The 24576-nt window shown below is 38.4% G+C and overlaps 1 protein-coding gene across 1 annotated transcript in view; it reads left to right on the plus strand.

The window, feature by feature from the left end:
• LOC126100980 (sodium channel protein Nach-like) overlaps positions 1-24576 on the plus strand; it is a 193177-nt gene that overhangs the window by 120992 nt on the left and 47609 nt on the right. The window contains exons 6-7 of the mRNA XM_049911644.1: positions 16799-16982; positions 17061-17114. Of these exons, the coding sequence (XP_049767601.1) occupies positions 16799-16982; positions 17061-17114 (238 nt within the window). The remainder of the gene's footprint in view (positions 1-16798; positions 16983-17060; positions 17115-24576) is intronic.

Consider the following 24576-nt stretch of genomic DNA (forward strand, 5'->3'; position numbering starts at 1 on the left):
TGAAACTGTTTATACCTTATGAAGAGAAACTACAACTCATTTCAGTTTTGATGACAAAATTATTGATATAATTGTGAAAACATTATTTTCTTGATGGTAGCTTGTAAGTGGAAGATATTCACCTGTCATATATTGAACATAAAAATTGTACCATACACAAAATACTAGCTTCACTTTGAAATGGATTACCAATAAATTTAGTTACCAAGTTATCTTGTAAACTTTGGCTCCACATGATCCACATGCATCCCACAGTCAGAACAAAATACTATATTTACTATGAACTTATACATATGGTAAAATTTTGCCATATACTTCATACTAATTGATAATAATTTAACTAAGTTATTTGAATTGTAATGTATGACATTCAAAACTGTAAAGCTTTATTCATGCATTGTTCATTTGATACTGTATAAATCTTACATAGTTGTTATCTAACTGACCTGTTGGTGACTGACCTGTGAGACTATATATCATTTTAGGGAAGATCAACCAACCTGCATATATTGGAGATGAAATGACACACTATGTCATCCTGTTTCAAACTTGAATTTTAACTCTATTTATGGACCCATACAGAAGAGAAAGGACACACAAAAAGATATTTGTTAAAAAAGGGGAGCAGTCTTTAATACTTTATGTGGTAATGTTTTATGTAAGGATATTCTGTACTCAGATGTCTGTGTAATATGATCAATTAACTGTCATTATCACCACTTTGCTACACAGACAGCTACAGACACCAAAATTATTGTTTAACATATACCTATACTGCTACATGTATACTATGACAAAGTTTTGCTCTGAATTCTTATGCACAATAGTGTGGGCATGTGTGTGTGTGTATAAAATAGCAGAATAGGAGAGAACTTACCAAAAACTTCAATTCTTAGCCAGCTTAATTATGTGATACCATCTTTTGAACTTAATCTGAAGCCACATAATTAAATGAACATACACTGTGATGATATTTGTTGACTGTATTGATTAAGTCCAGTAATCTTTAATGTATTTAAGATGAAATGTAGTTAATATATCATGATATCTAATAAGTAACTGAAAATATTTAAAAATCACTATAAACAAATGTTGAAACTAGTACTTAGAAGTTAGTATGTAGAAAAGTGATATAATTTTTTTCCAGCTAATCATAAAGATTATTATCAGAATGGAATATGTACCTAATATGTTATGAAAGTATATAATTCAATATTATTGTAGAATGGTATTTTGTGCAATATGACCATAATAGTCAAAATTTTAACATTTTGGAACAAATAGTACAGTCAAATTCTGTAAACTAATAGGAAAAATATACTAATTTTAATAATAAACTTTAAAAACTCTGCTTAAAGCCATGTATCTTCTCACAATTCAATTGTTAAAACACATATAAGGGCCAGCGCTGTAGCAACAGCATGACTAGTATTTTCTCAGATTTTTAGGGTCAATGTTACATCATTTTTGTGGTGGAATGAACAAGTTTTTTTTGTTTTTATTAAAAAAAAAAGAATTTAAGTGCTTTGACTGTGCAGTTTTGATCTGATTAACTTGATGAGTAGCTTCTGACATACAAACAGCCCAAACTTTCTTAGAGATTGAGATTAATGCAGTGAAAGATATTCACCCCATTTCAACATAACTGAAACTCAAGAAAATAAATAAACAGTTTTTCAGCCAAAGAAACTGGCTACATTATAATGTATGTATACACATTTCTACGATCCTACATGATGCTGGCTGGATCAGCAGTGCCAGTGCTGCATTTTGGCGGGTGGAACAGGTTGTTGTGGGGGTTGTGTCTGATGGGGTGGGTGGAGGGAGATAGACACAGGAGCAAGGGAGAGAGATTGCAGGTGGGTGGCTAGAAACTCAGAGGAGGGCAGTCAGTTTGCTGTCTAGGATTGTGACTGGAATGGGTGGCAGGTACATGGACTAGGTACGTGCTGCACAGTTGGCTGGGCCTGTGGGGAGTGGTGCATGCTGAGGGTGACATGGGGTGTGAAAAGTGAGGGGGTGACAGGATGGAGCAAGGGTAACCTGTTGGGGGGAGGGTGTGGGGACAGGCAAAGAATGTGTTGCAAGCATAACTCCCATCTGCATAAAACAGAGAAGCTGATGGTGGAGGGAAGGATCCAGATGGCCAAGGTTACTAAGCAGCCATTGAAATTGAGCATGTTGTGCTCAGCTGCATGTTGTGTCACCAGGTGATCAACTTTGTTCTTGAAAACAGTTTGGCAATGGCCATTCATTATGGTGGACAGCTGGCTGGTAGCCATACCAATGCAAATAATTGTTCAGTGTTTGTAGCAGAGTTGATATATGATAGCATTGATTTCCAAGGCAGCCCAGCCTCTGATATGGTAGGATAAGCCTGTGACAGGACTGGAATAGGATGTGCTGGGTGGAAGGATTGGGCAAGTCTTGCACCTCTATCTACCGCAGAGATACGAAATTCAAAGCCCTGATGAAGGATATGATTGAGCTGTTCCAGTCCAGGGTGGCATTGGAAGATGAGGAGGGAGCTTCTTTGCAGCTAATCCTTGGGAGTGATGGGAAGATTGTGAGTGTGTGAAGATAGGGCATGGGAAATCTGTTTGTGGATTAGATTTGGAGGGTAGTACCTATCTGTGAAGGGCATCAAGAGAATTTCAGTATACTGGCAAGGGAGTTTTGGTCACTGCATATGTGTCATCCATGGGTGGCTAGGATGTATGGGAGGGCTTTTCTTGATGCAGAAGGCAAGGCAGCTGATGAAATGTAGGTATCTTTGGTAGTTGGTTGGTTTAATGTGGGCAGATGTGTTTATGGAGCCATCAGAGAGGTGGTGGTCAATGTCCAGGAAAGACCAGGTGAGGTGGATGGGAGAGAAGGTGTTGAGGTTGTGAGGAACAAGGATAGTTTTTCTTGGGCCTGAGTCCAGATCATGAAGATACCATCAATGAATCTGTATCAAGCTAGGGACTGGGAGTTTTCAGAGGCTAGAAAGGTTTCATCTAAATGGTCCATAAAAAGGTTGGCACTTTCTTGACAAATGGGGGTACGGCCCCACCTTGGCTTCATCCTTGGACCTGTCTGCTCTGAGATCTTTGTCAGCTTCCCAAGGATAGTACCTCCCCTATAGTTTATCATCAGGCATTTGTTGCTCTATGCGCACAATTGGAGGATGACAAATTTATTTACACTGAAGGCTCAAAAACCATATTTGGTGTTGGGAGTGCCTATGTTGTTGGTGACACCCCTAATAGATTTGAGCTTCCCAACCAGTGTTCGGTTTTTACTGCGGAGTTTTACACTGTTCTCCAGGCTGTGCAATACATCCGTCACCATAAACGGCTACAGTATATTATATGCTCAGATTCGCTCAGCTCTCTCCTTAACCTCCAAGCTCTTTATCCCACCCACCCTCTGGTCCAGCAGATTCAGGACTGCCTCCACTTGCTCCACTTGGGGGGAAGGGAAGGGGGGTGGTGGTCTGTGGCATTCCTCTGGATCCCAGGGCACATTGGAATCCATGGAAATGAGGCAGCCAATATAGCGGCCAAGGCTGCAGTCCCTCTTCCTCAGCTCACTGTTCACATGGGTCCCTTAGCCAATCTACAGAACATTTTATGTCTTTGTGTTGCTCTTTTACAGCACACACATTGGTCTACACTTCCCAATAATAAGTTATGGGATGTAAAATCTCTTCTCTATGCTTTGACCTCTTCTTCCCAGCCTTGTTATCAGGAGGAGGTAACTTTAACTAGACTCTGGATAGGGCACTGTCTTTTTAGCCGTCGACACCTTTTAAGTGGCAATCCTCCCCCCGCTTTGTCCCCACTGCTCCCAACTGTGGATGGTGAGACACCTTTTACTTCAGTGCCCCTATTTTAATCTCCTATACACCTGGTTAGAGTTGTAGCCTAATATATCTTCCCTTTTAGCAGATGACACCCACTCAGCCGATTGCGTCCTTGAGTTTATCAGTATTAGTGAGATGACATTGGTCATTTGAAGCTCATTTTTGGGAACAACAACCCCCAATAGTAGCTTTCTAAGATCTCCTTCCATTTTTAGTTTCCCTCCTTTTTAAGTTTTGCTCACATTGCTGCTGGTTTAACCTTCCCTAAGCCACAGAATGGGTACTTATGGCTGTAGCAGTTTTGCACCTTAAAACCATAACACAAAAAAAGGTTGACATAGGAGGGTGCCATTCAGGGGTATGTATGGCTGTGCCATTGATAAGTTTGTATATCTTTCCTTCAAAGGATAAGTAGTTGTGATTCAGAATATAATTGGTAGGGTCATAGGGAATGAGATGGTGAGTATGGAGTCTGAAGGATGTTTGGAGAGATGGTATTTGATAATGGCAAGGACATGGGCATGGGGGTAGTTGGTGTATAGGACAAAGGCATCAACAGTGATGACCAGGGATCCAGGAGGTAACAGTTGGGGATGGGAGAGAGCTGGTTATTATCTTTGAAGTGGGAGGTTATGTTTTGGACAGCTGGTCGGATGTTTGGCCAACAAGAGCAGAAATCTTTTCAGTGGGAGTCAGCTACAATGGGGTATCCAGCATACCCACCTGTGGACCACATATATTCAGTGATAAGAACTTCCTAGCCCATTGTGCTGAAGGTCTTACAAAGGCCTTCACAGACAGAGACTGTCACTCAAACCTAATCCACAAACAGATTTACAATGCCATATCCTCACATGCACACAATACTCTCAACACCTTCAAGAAACAGCTATAAAGGGATGCTACCATTGTCACCTAATATTTCTCTGGACTTGAACAACTGAACCACATTCTGCATCAGGCCTTTGATTATTTCTCATGATGCCCTAAACTGAGGGACTTCTACCCAAGATTATTCCTGCCCTTCCTAAAGTGGTGTCCCATCAGCCACTCAACATACACAACAACCTTGTCCTTCCCCAATCCATTCCAGCTTCCAACCCATTGCCACAAGGATCATATCCTGCTGGTAGATCAATGTGCAACACCTGTCCAATTGACCTATCCAGAACTTTCTCCTCCAGGCCTATCACAGGCTTACCCTACCCCATCAGAGACTGGACCACTTGTGAAAGCAGCCATGTTATGTGCCAACACTGCTGTAAACCCTGCACAGCATTTTATGTTGATATGACAACCAAGCAGCTGTCAACCAGGATGAATGGCTACCACCAAAATGTCAGCAAGAACAAAGTTGACCACTTGGTGGCAAACACGCAGCTGAGCACAATATGCTCAGTTTCAATACTTGCTTCACAACCTGGGCCATTTGGATCCTTTGCTCCAGCACCATCTTCTCTGAACTATGCAGATGGAAGTCATCCTTTGCAACACTTTCTTCACTTCAGTGATTGTCCTGGCTTAAAGTGCCAGTAACTCACTGCCCCCACACTCCAGCGCCAACAGGGGGCACTGTTCATCCATCCATCACTTTGTGGGGGCATACAGGCATATGCATGTGTGCAAATTTTACTCTAGGTAAAAAAAGGATTACTCTGAAAGCTATCAAGTTTGTTTCTTTTGTGTGACTACCAACAACTCAACACTTCTGTTTTTTGATGAGTGGTCCCCTCTAATCCAAAAGTATTTACAGTCTACCAGACATTTCCTACAATGTTTATAAATAATATAATCCTACAATGTTTATAAATAATATCATACAGATCCCTCCCCATGAACCATGGACCTTGCTGTTGGTGGGGAGGCTTGCGTGCCTCAGCGATACAGATAGTCATACTGTAGGTGCAACCACAATGGAGGGGTATCTGTTGAGAGGCCAGACAAATGTGTGGTTCCTGAAGAGGGGCAGCAGCCTTTTCAGTAGTTGCAGGGGCAACAGTCTGGATGATTGACTGATCTGGCCCTGTAGCACTAACCAAAACAGCCTTGTTGTTGTGGTACTGTGAACGGCTGAAAGCAAGGGGAAACTACAGCCGTAATTTTTCCTGAGGGCATGCAGCTTCGGAGGTAAAATAGTCCCCCATTCAGATCTCTGGGCGGGGACTACTCAAGAGGATGTTGTTATCAGGAGAAAGAAAACTGGTGTTCTACAGGTCGGTGCGTGGAATGTCAGATCCCTTAACCGGGTAGGTAGGTTAGAAAATTTAAAAAAGGGAAATGAATAGGTTAAAGTTAGATACAGTGGGAATTAGTGAAGTTCAGTGGCAGGAGGAAGAAGACTTTTGGTCAGGTGAATACAGGGTTATAAATACAAAATCAAATAGGGGTAATGCAGGAGTAGGTTTAATAATGAATAAAAAAAATAGGAGTGCAGGTAAGCTACTACAAACAGCATAGTGAACGCATTATTGTGGCCAAGATAGACATGAAGCCAACGCCTACTACAGTAGTACAAGTTTATATGCCAACTAGCTCTGCAGATGATGAAGAAATTGATGAAATGTATGATGAGATAAAAGAAATTATTCAGGTAGTGAAGGGAGACAAAAATTTAATAGTCATGGGTGACTGGAATTCGACAGTAGGAAACGGAAGCGGTGGAAACGTAGTAGGTGGGGCAGATGTGAACTCTGACCACAATCTATTGGTTATGAACTGTAGATTAAAACTGAAGAAACTGCAAAAAGGTGGGAATTTAAGGAGATGGGACCTGGATAAACTGACTAAACCAGAGGTTGTACAGAGTTTCAGGGAGAGCATATGGGAACAATTGACAGGAATGGGGGAAAGAAATACAGTAGAAGAAGGATGGGTAGCTTTGAGGAATGAAATAGTGAAGGCAGCAGACGATCAAGTAGGTAAAAAGATGAGGGCTAGTAGAAATCCTTGGGTAACAGAAGAGATACTGAATTTAATTGATGAAAGGAGAAAATACAAAAATGCAGTAAGTGAAGCAGGCAAAAAGGAATACAAACGTCTCAAAAATGAGATCAACAGGAAGTGCAAAATGGCTAAGCAGGGATGGCTAGAGGACAAATGTAAGGATGTAGAGGCATATCTCATGAGGGGTAAGATAGATACTGCCTACAGGAAAATTAAAGAGACCTTTGGAGAAAAGAGAACCACTTGCATAAATATCAAGAGCTCAGATGGAAACCCAGTTTGAAGCAAAGAAGGGAAAGGAGAAAGGTGGAAGGAGTGTATAGAGGGTCTATACAGGGGCGATGTTCTTGAGGACAATACTATGGAAGTGGAAGAGTAGATAGATGAAGATGAAATGGGAGATATGATACTGCAGAAGAGTTTGACAGAGCACTGAAAGACCTAAGTCGAAACAAGGCCCTGGGAGTAGACAACATTCCATTAGAACTACTGACAGCCTTTGGAGAGCCTGACAAAACTCTACCATCTGGTGAGCAAGATGTATGAGACAGGCGAAATTCCCGCAGACTTCAAGAAGAATATAATAATTCCAATCCCAAAGAAAGCAGGTGTTGATAGATGTGAAAATTACCGAACTATCAGTTTAATAAGTCACAGCTGCCAAATACTAACGTGAATTCTTTACGCACGAATGGAAAAACTGGTAGAAGCCGACCTTGGGGAAGATCAGTTTGGATTCCGTAGAAATGTTGGAACACGTGAGGCAATACTGACCCTATGACTTATCTTAGAAGAGAGATTAAGGAAAGGCAAACCTATGTTTCTAGCATTTGTAGACTTAGAGAAAGCTTTTGGCAATGTTGACTGGAATACTCTCTTTCAAATTCTGAAGGTGGCAGGGGTAAAATACAGGGAGCGAAAGGCTATTTACAATCTGTACTGAAACCAGATGGCAGTTATAAGAGTCGAGGGACATGAAAGGGAAGCAGTGGTTGGGAAGGGAGTGAGACAGGATTGTAGCCTCTCCCTGATGCTATTCAATCTGTATATTGAGCAAGCAGTAAAGGAAACAAAAGAAAAGTTTGAAGTAGGTATTAAAATCCATGGAGAAGAAATAAAAACTTTAAGGTTTGTCGATGACATTGTAATTCTGTCAGAGACAGCAAAGGACTTGGAAGAGCAGTTGAACGGAATGGACAGTGTCTTGAAAGGAGGGTATAAGATAAACATCAACAAAAGCAAAATGAGGATAATGAAATGTAGTCAAATTAAGTCGGGTGATGTTGAGGGAATTAGATTAGGAAATGAGACACTTAAAGTAGCAAAGGCGTTTTGCTATTTGGGGAGCAAAATAACTGATGATGGTCAAAGTAGAGAGGATATAAAATGTAGACTGGCAATGGCAAGGATAGCGTTTCTGAAGAAGAGAAATTTGTTAACATCGAGTATAGATTTAAGTGTCAGGAAGTCGTTTCTGAAAGTATTTGTATGGAATGTAGCCATGTATGGAAGTGAAAAATGGACAATAAATAGTTTGGACAAGAAGAGAATAGAAGCTTTCAAAATGTGGTGCTACAGAAGAATGCTGACGATTCAATGGGTAGATCACATAACTAATGAGGAGGTATTGAATAGAATTGGTGAGAAGAGGAGTTTGTGGCACAACTTGACAAGAAGAAGGGACCAGTTGGTAGGGCATGTTCTGAGGCATCATGGGATCACAAATTTAGCATTGGAGGGCAGCGTGGAGGGTAAAAATTGTAGAGGGAGACCAAGAGATGAATACACTAAGCAGATTCAGAAGGATGTAGGCTGCAGTAGGTACTGGGAGATGAAGCAGCTTGCACAGGATAGAATAGCATGGAGAGCTGCATCAAACCAGTCTCAGGACTGAAGACCACAACAACAACAACATCATAGAGATCATGCATGGAATATTTTTAATTCATTAAATTAGTGATATGTTTCAGGCAACATCATCATCAGATCTGCACGTTACAATTTGTGAAACAAAGTTCACCACCAGTTGCAATGAAAGAGGGGTCAGCTGCAAGTTGGCAGTTGATGCTGTAAGAAATAAGCAAGATAAAGTTTAAAGAGAGGCAAACTTAAAGCCTTTGGTGGGTCAACTCCCTTGCCTTACAAGCTCAATGAAGATCATTTTTACATTAATTATTAGCTGTTATTTTGCCCATGTCTGGTCAGATATGTCCACTTTTACTGACTATGAAAATGTGCTAATCTGCTCATAAGGAACACTATTTCTGACAGGAGAGCATCATCCACAAACCAGTCACTGTACTATGTATGTACTATTCATTATATTTTAAACAAATTTGTCAGTTAATTTATTGGATTCCATCCTCTATTGGAAGTTTTATTATCAATGTCCTTATTCATAGAATTCTTAGGTGTCTGCCCAGCTCACGTTGTAATTTCTCCATGACATCTGGCTAACACAACTCGTTGCCATTCTTAAGTGTAGTGACACCTGGCTGTGAACTGTGGTCTCCAGTGTCCACACTGTTGCTGTTGGATGCAGATCTCAATGTACAGAAACACCTTGCTTTTTCTCAGCTCAGCCTATGGTTCCATGCCTGACTCAGTCACCACCTGCTCTCTCTGTTAAATAGCCCATCCATTGGCTTGTATTCACAAAGTCCCAGAAGGAGGAAGATTTCCTAAGTACTTATTTTGTCATAATCTATAGTGTGGCCAATTTTTATACTGTGGTTGTCCACAACTGACTTGATGGTCTAGTGTAATTCAGTATGGTGTCCATGTTAATGGCACCTCTCTTCTACTATTGCTTCAGTGTCCCTATTGTGTGCCTTGCTGCATTAGCGGGGGATTTGATAGACCCCTGGTTTGCGATGGCCTAGATAATTCTTTATTGAACATAGTAGTGTCAAGGTCTTAGGAGGTGGGCAAAATATGCAACTGTCATTGTGTTGCTCTGAGATACTGCTAACTTTTCTGGAGGTGTTGCTAATAAAAAGGATGCATGGTAGCGATTTGTGCTCCTCATTTTCTTCCAGCTGTTGTCTAGATGCAACTTCCCTAAATGTGTACCTTGTGTGTTTGCTGCTGTACCCTTTCCTTTGGCATGTTGTCTCCGAGTGCTAGAATTCAGGTGGAAGATTTTCTTGGTCACAGATAAATCACATACCAAGAACAAATATGTGTAAAATACCTTCATGCTGAGAGTTGTGGTGACCACTGTAGAAATGTAGATACAGATCAGTGTGTGTAGACTCTCTGTATGTGCTGTGTCCCAGCTTACCATCTGGTTTCTGTTTCACCAATACTTCAAGAAACAGGCAGATAGTATCTTGTCCCTCCACAGTGAGGATGTTGGGATGAATCGAGTTTAGGTGATAGAGTACTTACTTAAGCTGTTCTGCCTATTTGCTTGAACACTGGAGACAATGTTTGCAGCCAGGTGTCACTATTCCCACCACGAAGCCTCGGTGGCTGAACTGTGACAGGAGCAAAGTGATGTGGGGGCGGGGTTAACAGCCAACATATATAGGACACCAACACAAGCAGATCAACAGTCATCAGAAACCACCTGAAGATGGCAATGAAACTGTTTGTTGAAATATTGTGGAGAATTTACAATGTGACCAGGGGGACACTCAAAAATAAGAAAGTTTAAATTGCTGGAAAAGCATATCATATTTTAAATTTATTTGTGAAAAAAAATTGCTTATGGAAAAAAAACTGCACTAAAGGAGCCAGAGGAAAATATATTTTACACATTTTTTCCTAGATTATAATTCAAGTCATCAAACCAGACAAATGTGCTTTACTGAAAACATACTCTACACATCTAAAATTTATCCAATTAGTTGCACTTTTGCATAACTTTTTGTATTTGGATATTACTACTGAACCTGGCATTAAATTGCAATTTGTAAATATGTATGGCAATTTGACTAGGTGTGACACTCCTCTCTGGTCACTGTCAGTTAGGATCTTTTTATGGCCATTTTTTCATGCTGTCTTCTACTACATCATTGCCATGACTTACATCAGTAGTGGACAGTCATATGACCTCCTGATACTGGCTCTATACCACCTACAGCACTCCTAAGTGGCCAGTGTGTTCTTTTAAGGGAGGTGACTAATATTTCATCTGTTGAACTTATATGGGAGAAACAATTTGTCTAACAGTTTAAATGCACTGCTACCATAGTTAAAACAGCATATTCTTTTTTGCAGTTGGTTTTAACAGAAAACCTGTACATTGTTACTAAAAAAATATACAGCGTAAGCCTGTCTAAATGTTCACTGGAGTCTTGTGTAAAAATTTGAACTAGATCAGTTAAGAACTTTTTGAGATTTTTGCTAATAATGTCTCCCCATTATACAATACATACATATATTTATAAATGATATACATTGAAATAAGTGTAGCCCATGTCCTGATAAATGTTTCTCAGAATATTGTATAAAAATTTCAAGGAAATCAGTCAAGAACTTTTTGATATTTTTGGCAACAATGTTGAATGGTAGTTCAGATATAAAAACAAATTATGTAGCCTACATTCTTCAGAATGTTAATTAGAGTAATGTGTGAAAATCTCAGGTAAATCAGTCAAGAATTTTAGGATTTAGGATACAATATTTCCTCTTTGTATATTATCTCTTTCTACCCACTCTCTCAGTCCCTCTCCTCCCCCACTCTCTCTATCCATTTCCTCCTTGCCCCCTCTATGTCCATTTCCTCTCCACCCCCTCTTTGTCCGATACCCTCCCCACCACCCCCACCACCCTCTTTTCCAGTACCTCTTTCTCCCTCTCCATAACCTTGAGCCTTGTTTCTTGTTATTGCAAATTCAGATTCCATTTTAATTATAAGGCAACAAGTCATCAATACAACTTTCCCGTTTTCGGTGAAAACAGATTGCAAGGAAGTAAACAAAACAGCACATTGTCATGTATACAATTTTTCTTTAAAAACATATACAGTTAGAAAATATATGTATGGAGAAACAGTTTAGCTCAAATGCCCTGCTACCATAGTTAGAAAGGATTTCGAGAAAGAAAACAAAACTGCAGATTTTATCAGCAGAGCACAGCACAGCATTTTCTTTCTCATGGTCGGTTTTAACAGAAAAACTGTATATTTTTGTTTAAAAAATATCTATCTATCCTTGTCTGTCAAGTGACTTCTACAGGACGTTTGCAGGGCACATCCGAGAATACACACCACCAACACTCTGCTTTAGAAATAGTGACAGAAAATTGGCACTGACATATAAGGAGAATTGTAAGGTGCTGGCACAGTACTCCTCAGAACTTCCCAATTGCCCAGAACCCACAGAGAAATCCCCAGACGAAGAACCTACAGACAGTCATACAGACTCACTACCCCCAACACAAGAGGAAGTCCACAGGCACATCTTCAGCCTCAAAACAACAGGACATCTGGTGCGGATGGCACAGTGGCCAAACTACTAAAAAACCTTGGACCAAACTCTGTCAGAGAACTCATGCAGATCATTATAGACATATGGACGTCAGAAAAGTTGCCAGAGACTGGAAATGTGCACTGATCTGCCCTCTGCACAAAAAGGGTGACCCCACAGATGTGATCAATTACAGGGGCATCTCACTAATACAATTCTCATACAAGGTACTCTCAGTGTGCCTACTCCAAATAACACAGAACCAACTGGAACATAAGATCGGCAAGTACCAGGTGGGCTTCTGCCCTGGTCGCTCCTGTGCAGAAAAAATCTTCAATCTCAAGACTACCCTGAAAATCAAAGCCCTCAGGAACAGTCCAGTCATATGCACCTTCATTGACTTCAAGAAGGCATATGACTCCACCAACTGCCAGTCATTGTTCAACATTATATGTGAACAAGATTTGGATGGCAAGACACTGCGATTGATCAAACAGACACTCACAGACACGACATCTAAAGTGAAGTTCAAGGGGGAAATCTCCAAACCCTTTGAGATCAAGACAGGTGTTTGCCAAGGTGACAGACTCTCACCACTCCTCTTCAACCTAGTGCTGGGTAAGGTCATCAAGGAATGGGAGAAAGAGCTGAAAATACAAGGCCATTGGAAGCCAGTGTGACTTGGACGACCCCAAGGACAACCTGGAGGTCAGCTGTCTAGCCTTCGCAGATGATCTGGCACTACTCACAGATAATGAAACTACAGCAATCAGACAGATAGAAGTACTCAAAGAGTGCACAGAAAAAGTAGGGCTACAGATTTCCTTTCAGGAAACTGGATTCTGCATGAAATTAAACATTCCAAATTTGAACAAAAAGTATGGCAAGATCAACAGGGTCACACACTTTAAGTAGCTCAGTGAAGTGCTCAAACCAACAGGAAAGGAGAAAATTGCCCAGATCACTAGATTATTGAAAATGAAGAGAGCCCTATACAAATCACAGGCTATATACAACAAGAAACATCTGTCCACCTGCACCAAAATTCGTCACTACAACACTGTAATCATACCTGAGGTGCTATATGCCAGTGAGACACTGATGTTACACACAAAGGCTGATCTTGAGAACATTCTCACACAGGAAAGAAAAATCATTAGGAAAATTATTGGGCCAAAACTCACAGACGATGGATGTGGGCTCACTCCAGGGACACTACAGAGAAGTTATCCAACAATGCAGTGGACATTAGAACGAGGCGACTAAAATTTTATGGATGCATATGCAGACTCCCACAGATCAGACTCACTAACAGAATCCTCAGGTACATCCAGAGACTCAAGACCACTACACCCTGGATGACACAAGTCAAAATTCATCGGGAAAGAGCTCAGATAGATTCAGCAGATGTCATGGACAAAGGCGTCTAAAGACACAAGGTGTACAAGTGGGAAGTGATGTCAGAGAAAACAGTATCAAAAGTCCAATAGCCAAAGTGGATGGAAGAAAGGAACAGAGCCTTTAGTGAATGAATGAAGGAGTACAAGAAGAACAAGTAGTCATGAATGTTTCGCGCGATCTGATAAAAGGCCTGTAACGTGTGTAATATCACCCCCGTTCCCAGAATTTCTGAAGCTAGATATTGACTGTGGATGTTGTATCACAGACACAGTCCCTTTGACTGTTCAGAGAAGTCAAACCCGCCCAAACGATGTAAACAACCATGCATGAGCAGCACCTATTAGACGGAGGGGGTCTGACAGCCGATCAATTCCAGTCATTCCACCAGGAAGGAGGTAAACGGCTCGTGTTGTCTGCCTAGATGGTCAATATGGTGGTAGATTTTCTGTTGCCCATTAGTGCATATTATGCCAGTTTACATTACTGCTGTTGGGGAATGATGCTTCATCACTAAATAGAACGCATGCAAAAAATCTGTTGTCGTCCTGTAATTTCTCTTGTGCCCAGTGGCAAAATTGTGCACAATGTTCAAAATCGTCACCATTCAATTCCTGGTGCATAGAAATGTATGGTATGGGTGCAATCGATGTTGATGTAGCATTCTCAACACCGATGTTTTTGAGATTCCCGATTCTCATGCAATTTGTCTGCTACTGATGTGCGGATTAGCCGCGACAGCAACTGAAAGACCTACTTGAGCATCATCATTTGTTGCAGATTGTGGTTGACATTTCACATGTGGCTGAGCACTTCTTGTTTCCTCAAATAACGTAACTATCTGGTGAACTGTCTGAACAGTTGGATGATGTTGTCCAGGATACCGAGCAGCATACATAGCACACGTCGGTTGGACATTTTGATCGCAATAGCCATACAACATGATATCGACCTTTTCCACAATTGGCAAATGGTCAATTTTAACGTGGACAATGTATCACGAAGCAAATAGCGTCCGCAATGGTGGAATGTTACGTGATACCACAAACTTATACGTTTGTGACTATTACAGCACCATCTATCACAAAGCGAAAAAGGTGATCCAACTAAAACATTCATATATATTTATGTACTACATGAATATGTAATAAAAATGGGGGTTCCTATTTTAAAAAATGCAGTTGATATCCGTTTGACCTATGGCAGCCCCATCTAGTGGGCCAACCATAGCGCCATCTGGTTTCCCCCTTCACGCTAAACGAGTTTTGTTCTTTGTAGTTTTTTCATTTGATGCTTATTTTGTGAGATATTTGGCCCAGTCACTATCAATGGACCATCCTGTATATTAGTTGTGTAAAAATTTGAAGTAAATCAGTCAAAAATTTTTGGAGATTCTTGGGAACAATGTTAAACATCATTTCTTTTTTTTATAGTAACTCTCTATTACACACTGCTTTGCTCACATATTGGTAGTTTTGTTATGATGTGTGATGGTGAGTAAGTAAGCTAGTAATATTATGAGATGTCTGTGGATATAGTGATGGAGAGACGTTTGTATAAAAATGTAAGCAGTGGGAGCATGTAGGTACATGATGAATGTGTTTCTATTATTTTTCTGCATCTCATATCGGAAATTATATTTTCTAATTATGCTTAAAAATGCCTCAATTCCTTACATCTATGCAGAAGTAGAGTTTTTAGGCATTTCTCTGGTTCATCTAGTACTGTATGTGATATTTTATCACCAGAGCAACTTTTCTCCCTCCTATTCAATAGCATATGGTGCCTACACTTTGCATCTGTCTCCCTAAGATGACTGATGTATGATTAAGATAGTCAGTTAATACATCATAATCAAATGTAGCCTTAGCAAAAGCTCCCAACATTCCACATGTGAAGATATGACTCTCTGTTTGTCATACGGCCTTTAAATGTCACCGTCGCTGTGAGTCCTCAAGTGTCTTGGAAGCTATATGAGATAAATGAAGCTCAGCACCTAAAATGTGATGAGCTTGTGGCTGTTCTAATGTCTCTGTAGTTCTTAAGGCCACCTGACATTCTGCATTCAAGTTCCAATGGACGTGAGATTGCTCTGAGATTTGTTGGATTTCAGTAACTTTCATATCTTGAGCTTTCTTAGAACTGTGTGCTAAATGAGACTTACATTTGTGATGCTTATAGTTGTAGTTTTAAATTTGGTTCTTGCTCTTACTGTCTGAGTTTATTGTTGTATCCCCACCAAAACTCTCCAGCTATGCTAGGTGGTGTAACAACTCAAAATAATAAATCATGTACACAATAACATTGTATTTGCACCTCCACAGAATAGTCTATAGACACTAAAAGTTGTCGATCATTATACCACTGTCATCTGCATGCCACTCAAGTATACTATATTTTAAAATTTTATTAACACTCAAAAAGCTACAGATTTCTAAGGCAGCCTATGGTCTTCCTCAGGGTTCAAGCTACCTTCATACCAAATACCATAAGAGTCAGTTCAGCAATATTGTAATGAAAATGTGACAGAGTGAGTTACTTCCACAATTAATAATACTTGTATTAGTAAAGAAGTATGGACTAAACATATTGAGAATTAAATATGCATTTTATTGATTACAATGAATCATATCACATAGAACGTATAAACCAATAATAATACTTGTATTAGTATGTAAGTATGGACTAAACATATTGAGAATTAAATATGCATTTTATTGATTACAATGAATCATATCACATAGAATGTATAAACCAATAAAAGTATTTTTCCAAAGATGATCAAGTTGGAAAGTGAAAGAGTAAATAGTTTTTTCAAAGAGTAAGTATTATCTTCTTCAGTCAACAAATATGTCTTACTACACACTTTCTAAAGTAGCCTATGTTCTTCCTCAGTTTTTAAGTACTCTACAGACCAAATTTTATCAAACTTGGTTCAACGGTTTAATCATAAAACATAACACACAGAGTTACTTTTGAATTTATAATATTAGTGTGGTTACAGATACAAACATCCAGTTTCTTTGCAAACTTTCCTATTTAATCATATGAGGAATGCGAATATACAGATTGCTCACAGTAGCCATAGAATTTCTCCTATTATAATTAAAAGTTTATATATATCACCAGACAATTTCTAGAATCATTTATGATTTTGTTTGAAACTACTTTTATCATCACATGGATTTCCTAACAGGTGAAGGAAGTAGTCAATGATCCAATGCTGTATGAGGTAGAACCCAGTGGAAGAGATTGTCTGTTTCGTAATGAAGTTCCCACAGGTGTGTACCCATATTATAGCTTCACAACATGTCTGGTTCAGTGCCACAAACAACACCATTTGAAGTTCTGCAATTGTACCCATCATATGATGCCAAATTGTAAGTATTTTTTTCCTTCATAAGGAGGGTCATATTTTAAGGCAGACTGTAATTTCATTTGGATCTTGGATTTTTCAGCTGCTGATGAGGTCTGTGGCATTGAGGGACTAACCTGCCTTAATGGTTATAACGGTATGTTACACATTTATTTTGAAATTTAATTTTGGGGAGAATGGGCATGTTTGTAAGTTTAATGTGAATAATCTTGACTTTTTGAGACTTTGTGTTAGCTTTATTGGACAGAAATGTTATTTCACATGACTATGCTTCAAATGTTCTACACATTAATTTTATGAATCAATATCAACCAAAAAGCAAACAAGAAAACTGGAACTGGATCCAGTCTTAAAACTTTGGTGGAAAATGAAGAGAATTGTTGATAAAGATTATACTAAAGTACCACAGCAGATGGCGCAAAGCAATGGGTAAAAACTGATACGTAAATTGAAAGTTGATGTACTGGACACTCTGTAGTCACATTAAAAAGTTGAGCTTAAGAGTTTAGACTAAAGTTAAGGTGATTAAGAAGTGCAGACAATTCACAAACATTGTAGAGCATATATTACACTCAACTCATTTTGAAATACATAGATCTAAATTTATATGTACACATATACTCATATCAGAACATGTTAAAATGTGACAAACTGAAGTGTGTATGCTATCTGTGCCATAAACAAGTAGGTTCTCCCACCAGAGTAGATAACAATGCCCTAGAGAACAAAGTCCTATAAGGAGATAGATCAATGTCTCTGGACTGGAGAAAGGAAAACCACAACTGAATAGACAATTTTGTCAACCCCAGATTATTGTCCATTATTTTCAGCACTCTTCCTTCCACTAGTGCATGACCTTCTGGTTCAACAGAGATGTAATGGCATACATAGAGATAGGAAAATTTTTAGCAGTGTGTCAATTAATTAATTATTTGATTAACTAATTCACACATAGTGTTCTACTAGTGCTACCATACAGGAAAGCTTTCAGGAGTGTGAATAGAGTCAAGTTATATATTAACACATAGAAGTAGTCAATGTAAACTGCTTCAGTAAATTGTACTGACAGTGCTTTGTGATCACTGATAATTTACTAACTCTGATGGTAACTATGTCTATATTATTTTATGTGCATATGTTGAATGAGGCCCCCACGTATACACACTTAGTGCACCTGGTGCCATTTCCCTAAGGGGTACCATCATTCAATGCACATTTGAACTGACAATGATTAATGGACCTCTACGCTTTTGCATTTGCCTCCTCCTGAAACAAGGCAAAACAGGTTTTGCCAAAACAGCTGAAGTGAGTCCCACTGGCTCAGTTTCAGTTTCAGTGAAAGACAGCACCTCAGACTTGTTGGTTAGGGGGATTGGTACAATATTTTATAAATATATAATCAACTACTATGAAGAAATCCACTTTTCCTCTTTTAAACTGCTCAGCTGCTGCTTGTATCTAATACTTAAAACTAGCATTTATGTAACATTACATGGAAGGCTGTCATTTGCTTATACACTGGCAAAATAAAGATTTAAAGAAAGTAAAATTTTTGTACCACCAAGTTTTATTCATAAAATATCGCGTAGTTATTGTGTGTGTGTGTGAACATTTTATGTGTCTCTCCTCCTTTACTGATGGAGGCTGTGGCCAAAAGCTATTGTTGAGTGTCTTTTAATTGTGCCTGTCTGCAACTTAACGTGTCCTCTTATGCTGAGTAGCATTCTGCCTTTTCCTACAATGCTTTTATTCCTATCTGGAATTTCCATTGCTTGAGAGATGCAAACTGAGAATTTTTTTCAACAAATCAAACACTTTAAACAAACTGATATCATTAATATGAGGTTGGTTTAAAAAGTTCTCAGAATGGAATGGAAAAAAAGTACATACATCACTGAAGCTTTTTTTATTTTTCAATGAAGTCTCCTTGTAGATTAATGCACTTGGTCCAACGATGTTCCAGTGACTTGATCCCATCTCGAAAATGAGTTTCCTCCACACCTGCAAAATAATTGTCAACTATGGCTATCAATTCTTTGTTTGAAGTGAATTTTCGTCTACCAAGAAAAATTTTTAGTTTTGGGAAGAGATGGAAGTCTGAGGAAGCCATATCAGATGAATAAGGTGCGTGTTGCAACAATTCAAACCTTAATTTGTGTAAATTTCTTCCTTGCTAAACCTGGCCTTTTTTCATGTATCCTTTGTTGCAATTTGTCCAAAATGTTAGCATAGTATTCTTCAGTAATTGTTTGCCCAGTGGGGAGATAATCTATCAACAGAATCCCCTTTGCATCCCAGAACACTGATGCCATGACCTTTCCTGCCGAAGGAATTGTCTTGGCTTTCTTTGGTATTGGGAAACCATCATGTTTCCACTGCTTTGATGGTTGTCTTGTCTCTGTGGTATAGTAGTGCACCCAAGTTTCATGTGTGGTCACAAACCTGTGCAAAAAATCTTGTTTGTTTCTCCTAAAATGCCCCAAACATTGTTCTGATATGCCCATTCTCATGCATTTTTGATCCAGCGTCAATAGTTGCAGCAACTATCTTGCAGATAATTTTTATCATTTCTAATTTTTCGGTTAAAATGTGATATACCCTTTTAGATGACATCTGGCAAGCATGAGAAGTTTCACGCACTTTCAACTGCTGATCCTCCATGACCATTTTGTGCACTTTTGCAATGATTTCTGGAGTAGTGACACATCTTGGCCAACCACTGCATGGATCATTGTCTAAGCTCTCCCAACCAAATTTAAATTCTTTTGTTCACTTGGAAACCATTGAATATGAAGGAGCAGAGTCCCACAGCGTATTCTGGAAATCAGCATGAATGTCCTTTGCTTTCATACCTTTCTTTATGAAGTACTTAATCACTGCTCGAATCTCGATTTTTTCCATCTTCGCAAATAACTATGCAGGAACAACAACAGAGCCATGTGACTGCCACAGCTGTCTTCCAAGAGCATTGATGTGGCACATGTTTACAGGCAACAGTCCAATACATATCATATGAACAACTCGTTGTGCTAGCGCATGCCGGCCGCGGTGGTCTAGCGGTTCTAGGCGCTCAGTCCAGAACCACGCGACTTCTACGGTCGCAGGTTCGAATCCTGCCTCGGGCATGGATGTGTGTGATGTCCTTAGGTTAGTTAGGTTTAAGTAGTTCTAAGTTCTAGGGGACTGATGACCACAGATGTTAAGTCCCATAGTGCTGAGAGCCATTTGAACCATTTTTTTTTTTTGCTAGCACTGACCTCTCATGGTGATTCGCAGAACTTTTCAAACCACCCTCATAAAAACGTGAAAGGAGGGATTACAATCTATGTTAAAACTAATGTAAAATATAAATCCCTAGACATAAGTACTTTTGGTGCAGATTCTCATTTTGAAGCCAGTGAAACAGAAATTACTACAAGTAATAAATCAGTTATAATTTTGGCAGTTTATGAGGCCCCTATAGGGAAAATATGTATCTTTCTAAACCACATTGAACAACTTTTGAACCAACACTCAAAACATAAGGATTTAATTATCATGGGTGATTTTAATATTAACTTTTTAACTGCAAATAGCAGCAGAAGAGATCTAGGGCGCCTGATGGAAGCATTTAATCTAATTGCAATAGTTAACTTTCCCACTAGAGTAACTAGTACTTGTAAGAGCCTAATTCCTGGACAGATACAGAAGCAGCAGTATTATTGTAAGTCAAATTCTCAATGGTCTGTCAGGTCATGATGGTCAGCTGCTTACAGTAAAAAGATATCAAGCTGTGTGATATACTGAAACACTCCTTTAAAACTCTGAGGCCAGTCAATAATGGTACCTTAGAAATCTTCAGTCTTTTCTTACAGCAGATTGACTGGACCCCTGTATTTATGGAGAGGAATATTAATGAAAAATTTAATCTGTTCTCTAATGAATTTGTGTCATGATTTGAAGCTGTATTCCCAAAAATAATCTTGAGAAACAATCCTCAGGCCGCAAAATGGAAACCCTGCATTACTAAAGGAATCAGAATTTCCTGTTGAACAAAAAGAAATTTTTATGAATCCCTACGGATATCTAATGATCCCATCGAAAAGGAGGACTATAGATTGTATTTTAATATTTATAAAGGGTAATAAAAAAATCGAAAACTATGTACATAACAATATGAAATTGATAAGTCAAACAACAAATCAAAAACCATCTGGCAAGTTATAAAAATGGAGAATGGTAAAAAAGTAGTGTACACGAATGACATAGAATTAATTCAGGATGGAAACATTGTAAAAAATACTGAGGAAGTTGCTAATATCTTCAATAAACATTTTTTAACAGTTGCATAAAGCTAACAATGCCAGAGCTTGCCAGATGCAGATAACCCCCATAACAATTAGTGAGATCACTAAGACAATCAGAGAGATGAAGCCAGAAAACACTTGTGGGGTTGATAATATTTCAACTAAGATACTTAAGCACTGTCATTGCTATATAAATGCAGTTTTGTGTCACATTTTTAATGAATCTCTAAAACAAGGTATTGTTCCATTTAGATTAAACTATGCCTGTGTGAAAACACTTTTCAAGAAAGGTGAAAAAACTGATGTAACAAACTGCTGCCCAATATCCCTGCTAACATGTTTTTCAAAGGTCCTTGAGAAAGTGGTATACAAGATCACTGTTAATCACCTGAACAGCCACAACATTCTCAGTCAATGTTATCAATGTCAGTTTGGTTTCCGGCAAGGCCTATCAATTGATGATGCTATTTTCTCTTTCACCATTCAAATTCTTGAATCTCTTAACAAAAAATTGGCATGAATTGGAATCCTATGTGACCTATCCAAAGCTTTCGACTGTGTCAACCATGAAATTCTGCTAAATTAAGCAAACTACTATGGGTCAAGTGGAATAATAGGGACATGGATTAAAACCTACCCTACAGATAGGAAACAAGGGTAATAATTACTGACCGTAAAGGAATTCCAGCTTTATCCAAGTGGGGCACAGTCAACACTGGAGTGCCTTGAGGCTCGGTGTTGGAATCCTTACTGTTTCTTATATGTATAATGACCTCCCCTACTGCACTACATCAGTGAGCAAGTTCACCCTATTCACTGGCGATACTTCTCTTCTAGTTGATAAAGCAACAGGGAACAACTGGGAAACATCTGTGAACAAAGCATTTAATGATATTCTGAAATGGTTTAACTGTAATGGACTCTCTCTGAATATAAAAAAATCTCATTATGTACAGTTTCATATGGCACATAAAGAACTGGGGGATATAACTATATAATGTAATGGACAACAAATAGAACAAGTCGACTCAGCTAAATTCCTGGGTGTGAACATAGATTGCAAACTACATTGGTCCAACCATAGCCTAGATCTAAAAAGAAGGTTACATGCAGCGTTTTACTTACACATAATTACATCAACCACACATAAGGATGCCATAAGAGCTGCTTACTTTAGATATTTCCATGCACTTTTGTCTTACGGAATTATCTTTTGGGGCAACCAGCCCTTGGCAAAACAAGTTTTTTTTGCTCAGAAAAGAGCTATATTCATCATGAGTGGTGTGCAACTAAGGCACTCATGCAGTTTAGGAAACTGCAGGTATTTACAATGATATCTCAATACATATACTCCCTTGTATGTTTCATTAATAAAAACCAAAACCAATAGTGAATATCATGGTCATGACAAAAGGTCAAATGAGGACTTTCACAGTAACCAGTCAAACTGTACAGAAAGGAGTAAATTATACAGGCATCAAAATTTACAATGCTTTACCCAGTGTCATCAAAAGTCTTGCTCCTGAAACACCAAAGTTCAAGAGAAAACTGCAGGAATACCTAATACAAAAGTCATTCTATTCAATTAGTGAATTTTTTTAGTGCATAGGAGCAAATTTTTATTATACAACTGAGTTAGCCATTCAATGTAAGTATAAATGTAAATTATTTGTTGCTGTAGTGTTATATTGTTGCTCAAATACTTTGATATTGTTAATTTGAATGTGTACATGTAAGTTTTAATTCTGATGTATGTAATATGTTTTTATTTCTTCTAGTGTTCCATGTTGTTACTATGAGTCTTGTCATGAATTAACCATATTGTATGCTGCTGTACTGTTAACATTGTAAAAAAACTGACTCATTCCATATCCTTGCAACTCCATTGCTATCAGGATCAATGGTACTCACAATAAAATAAATGAAAATTTATTTTTTAGTTTGCTGATTGCATTCTCTGTCTCTTGTACTGTTACAGGATACAAAAATACAGTTATAGGATTTACAGAGCTGTTATGATTGGTCTTTATGTGACTTTCATTTTTATAAGATTTTGTACTTAACTTGTTTAGTGGCTATTGAATATGGTGGCAATTTGTAAAGGGTCATTTATAGTTTTACCTTCACTTTTAAGAACAATTTTTTTGATTCTGCCTAAGTCTGTATTCATTACATTCCAAACTGATTTAATTTTTTGCTACCCTTTTTCTGTTGATGTATGAATCATTGTTTAATTTTTTTGCTGCTATAATGGCTTTCTTTTACATTTTTCTGTAGTGGTTTACGTATGTTTCAGAGTCGGATTTTGCCTAGATGATTTAATTAACTTTCTAAGTTTCTCTGAAGATTTTCTTATACCCTGTATTATCCAAGTGTTAGTCTGGTTTTTACTTTAATTTTCTATAGAGGAAATGCAGGTTCATAGTTATGTTTGTAACAAGCTGAAAAAGACTCAGACTTCATATCTGCATTGTATTTCTCACTTTTCCTGGTATTTGTACTGAGTACATTATTTAAACTAAATTTCATTGCTTCATGACTCCAGTGTCAATCACTTCTACAATATGATCGAACATTTGCATTCTTCAAGCCCAGTCGATCAATTGTAGTTTTAGTAGATTAGTATTTCAAATCTAGTATGTAAAAGTCCCAGCAAGAGAACCCATACAATGGTACACCATACTATCTACAGTTAAAATATGCTGTTGCAATAGTGCTATTAATTTAAGATAATTACATTACCATATAATGTTAGAACAGGAGGAATATATGGAACTTATGAAAGTACTTAGCTGCTGAAAGTGGCATGTTGTCCTAGGTTGGCAGGAGGCCCAGATTGTTATTCAAATTATGGAATGAATCTATATTCTCCATTTAAGGTAATCTTATATTGTCTCATCTTCAAATGTTGCATCAAACTTCCACAAAAATTACTTGAAAAATTGTAAATTTTTGTCTCAGAATTTGTGATACAACTGCAGCTAGTCAAGCCAACTGGTGCTTAGAAAGGCCAAATAGCAGAAAGTTTTGGAGAATTTTTTTTGACAGGCTTTCTATATGTTTTCAAGGGCACAGAATACAAATTTTTTAAATCCTACCAAAATTTTGGCATGAAAAGTGGGTAAAAATGCAAAAAATGGGATTTATTTGGGTCTTTCACTTATAACTCAGAGAAAGCACAATTTTTGGCAAAGCTGACTGTTTATGAAAGTAAAGAGAATAAAATTACAAAATAGACCTCACTGACTTGTTTTGCCAGACCTACTATATGGCAGATGGCATGTCTTGAAGTTAGTGTGATTTTGAAGCTGA

This window comes from Schistocerca cancellata, chromosome 9 (assembly GCF_023864275.1).
Source record: "Schistocerca cancellata isolate TAMUIC-IGC-003103 chromosome 9, iqSchCanc2.1, whole genome shotgun sequence".
NCBI lineage: Eukaryota > Metazoa > Arthropoda > Insecta > Orthoptera > Acrididae > Schistocerca > Schistocerca cancellata.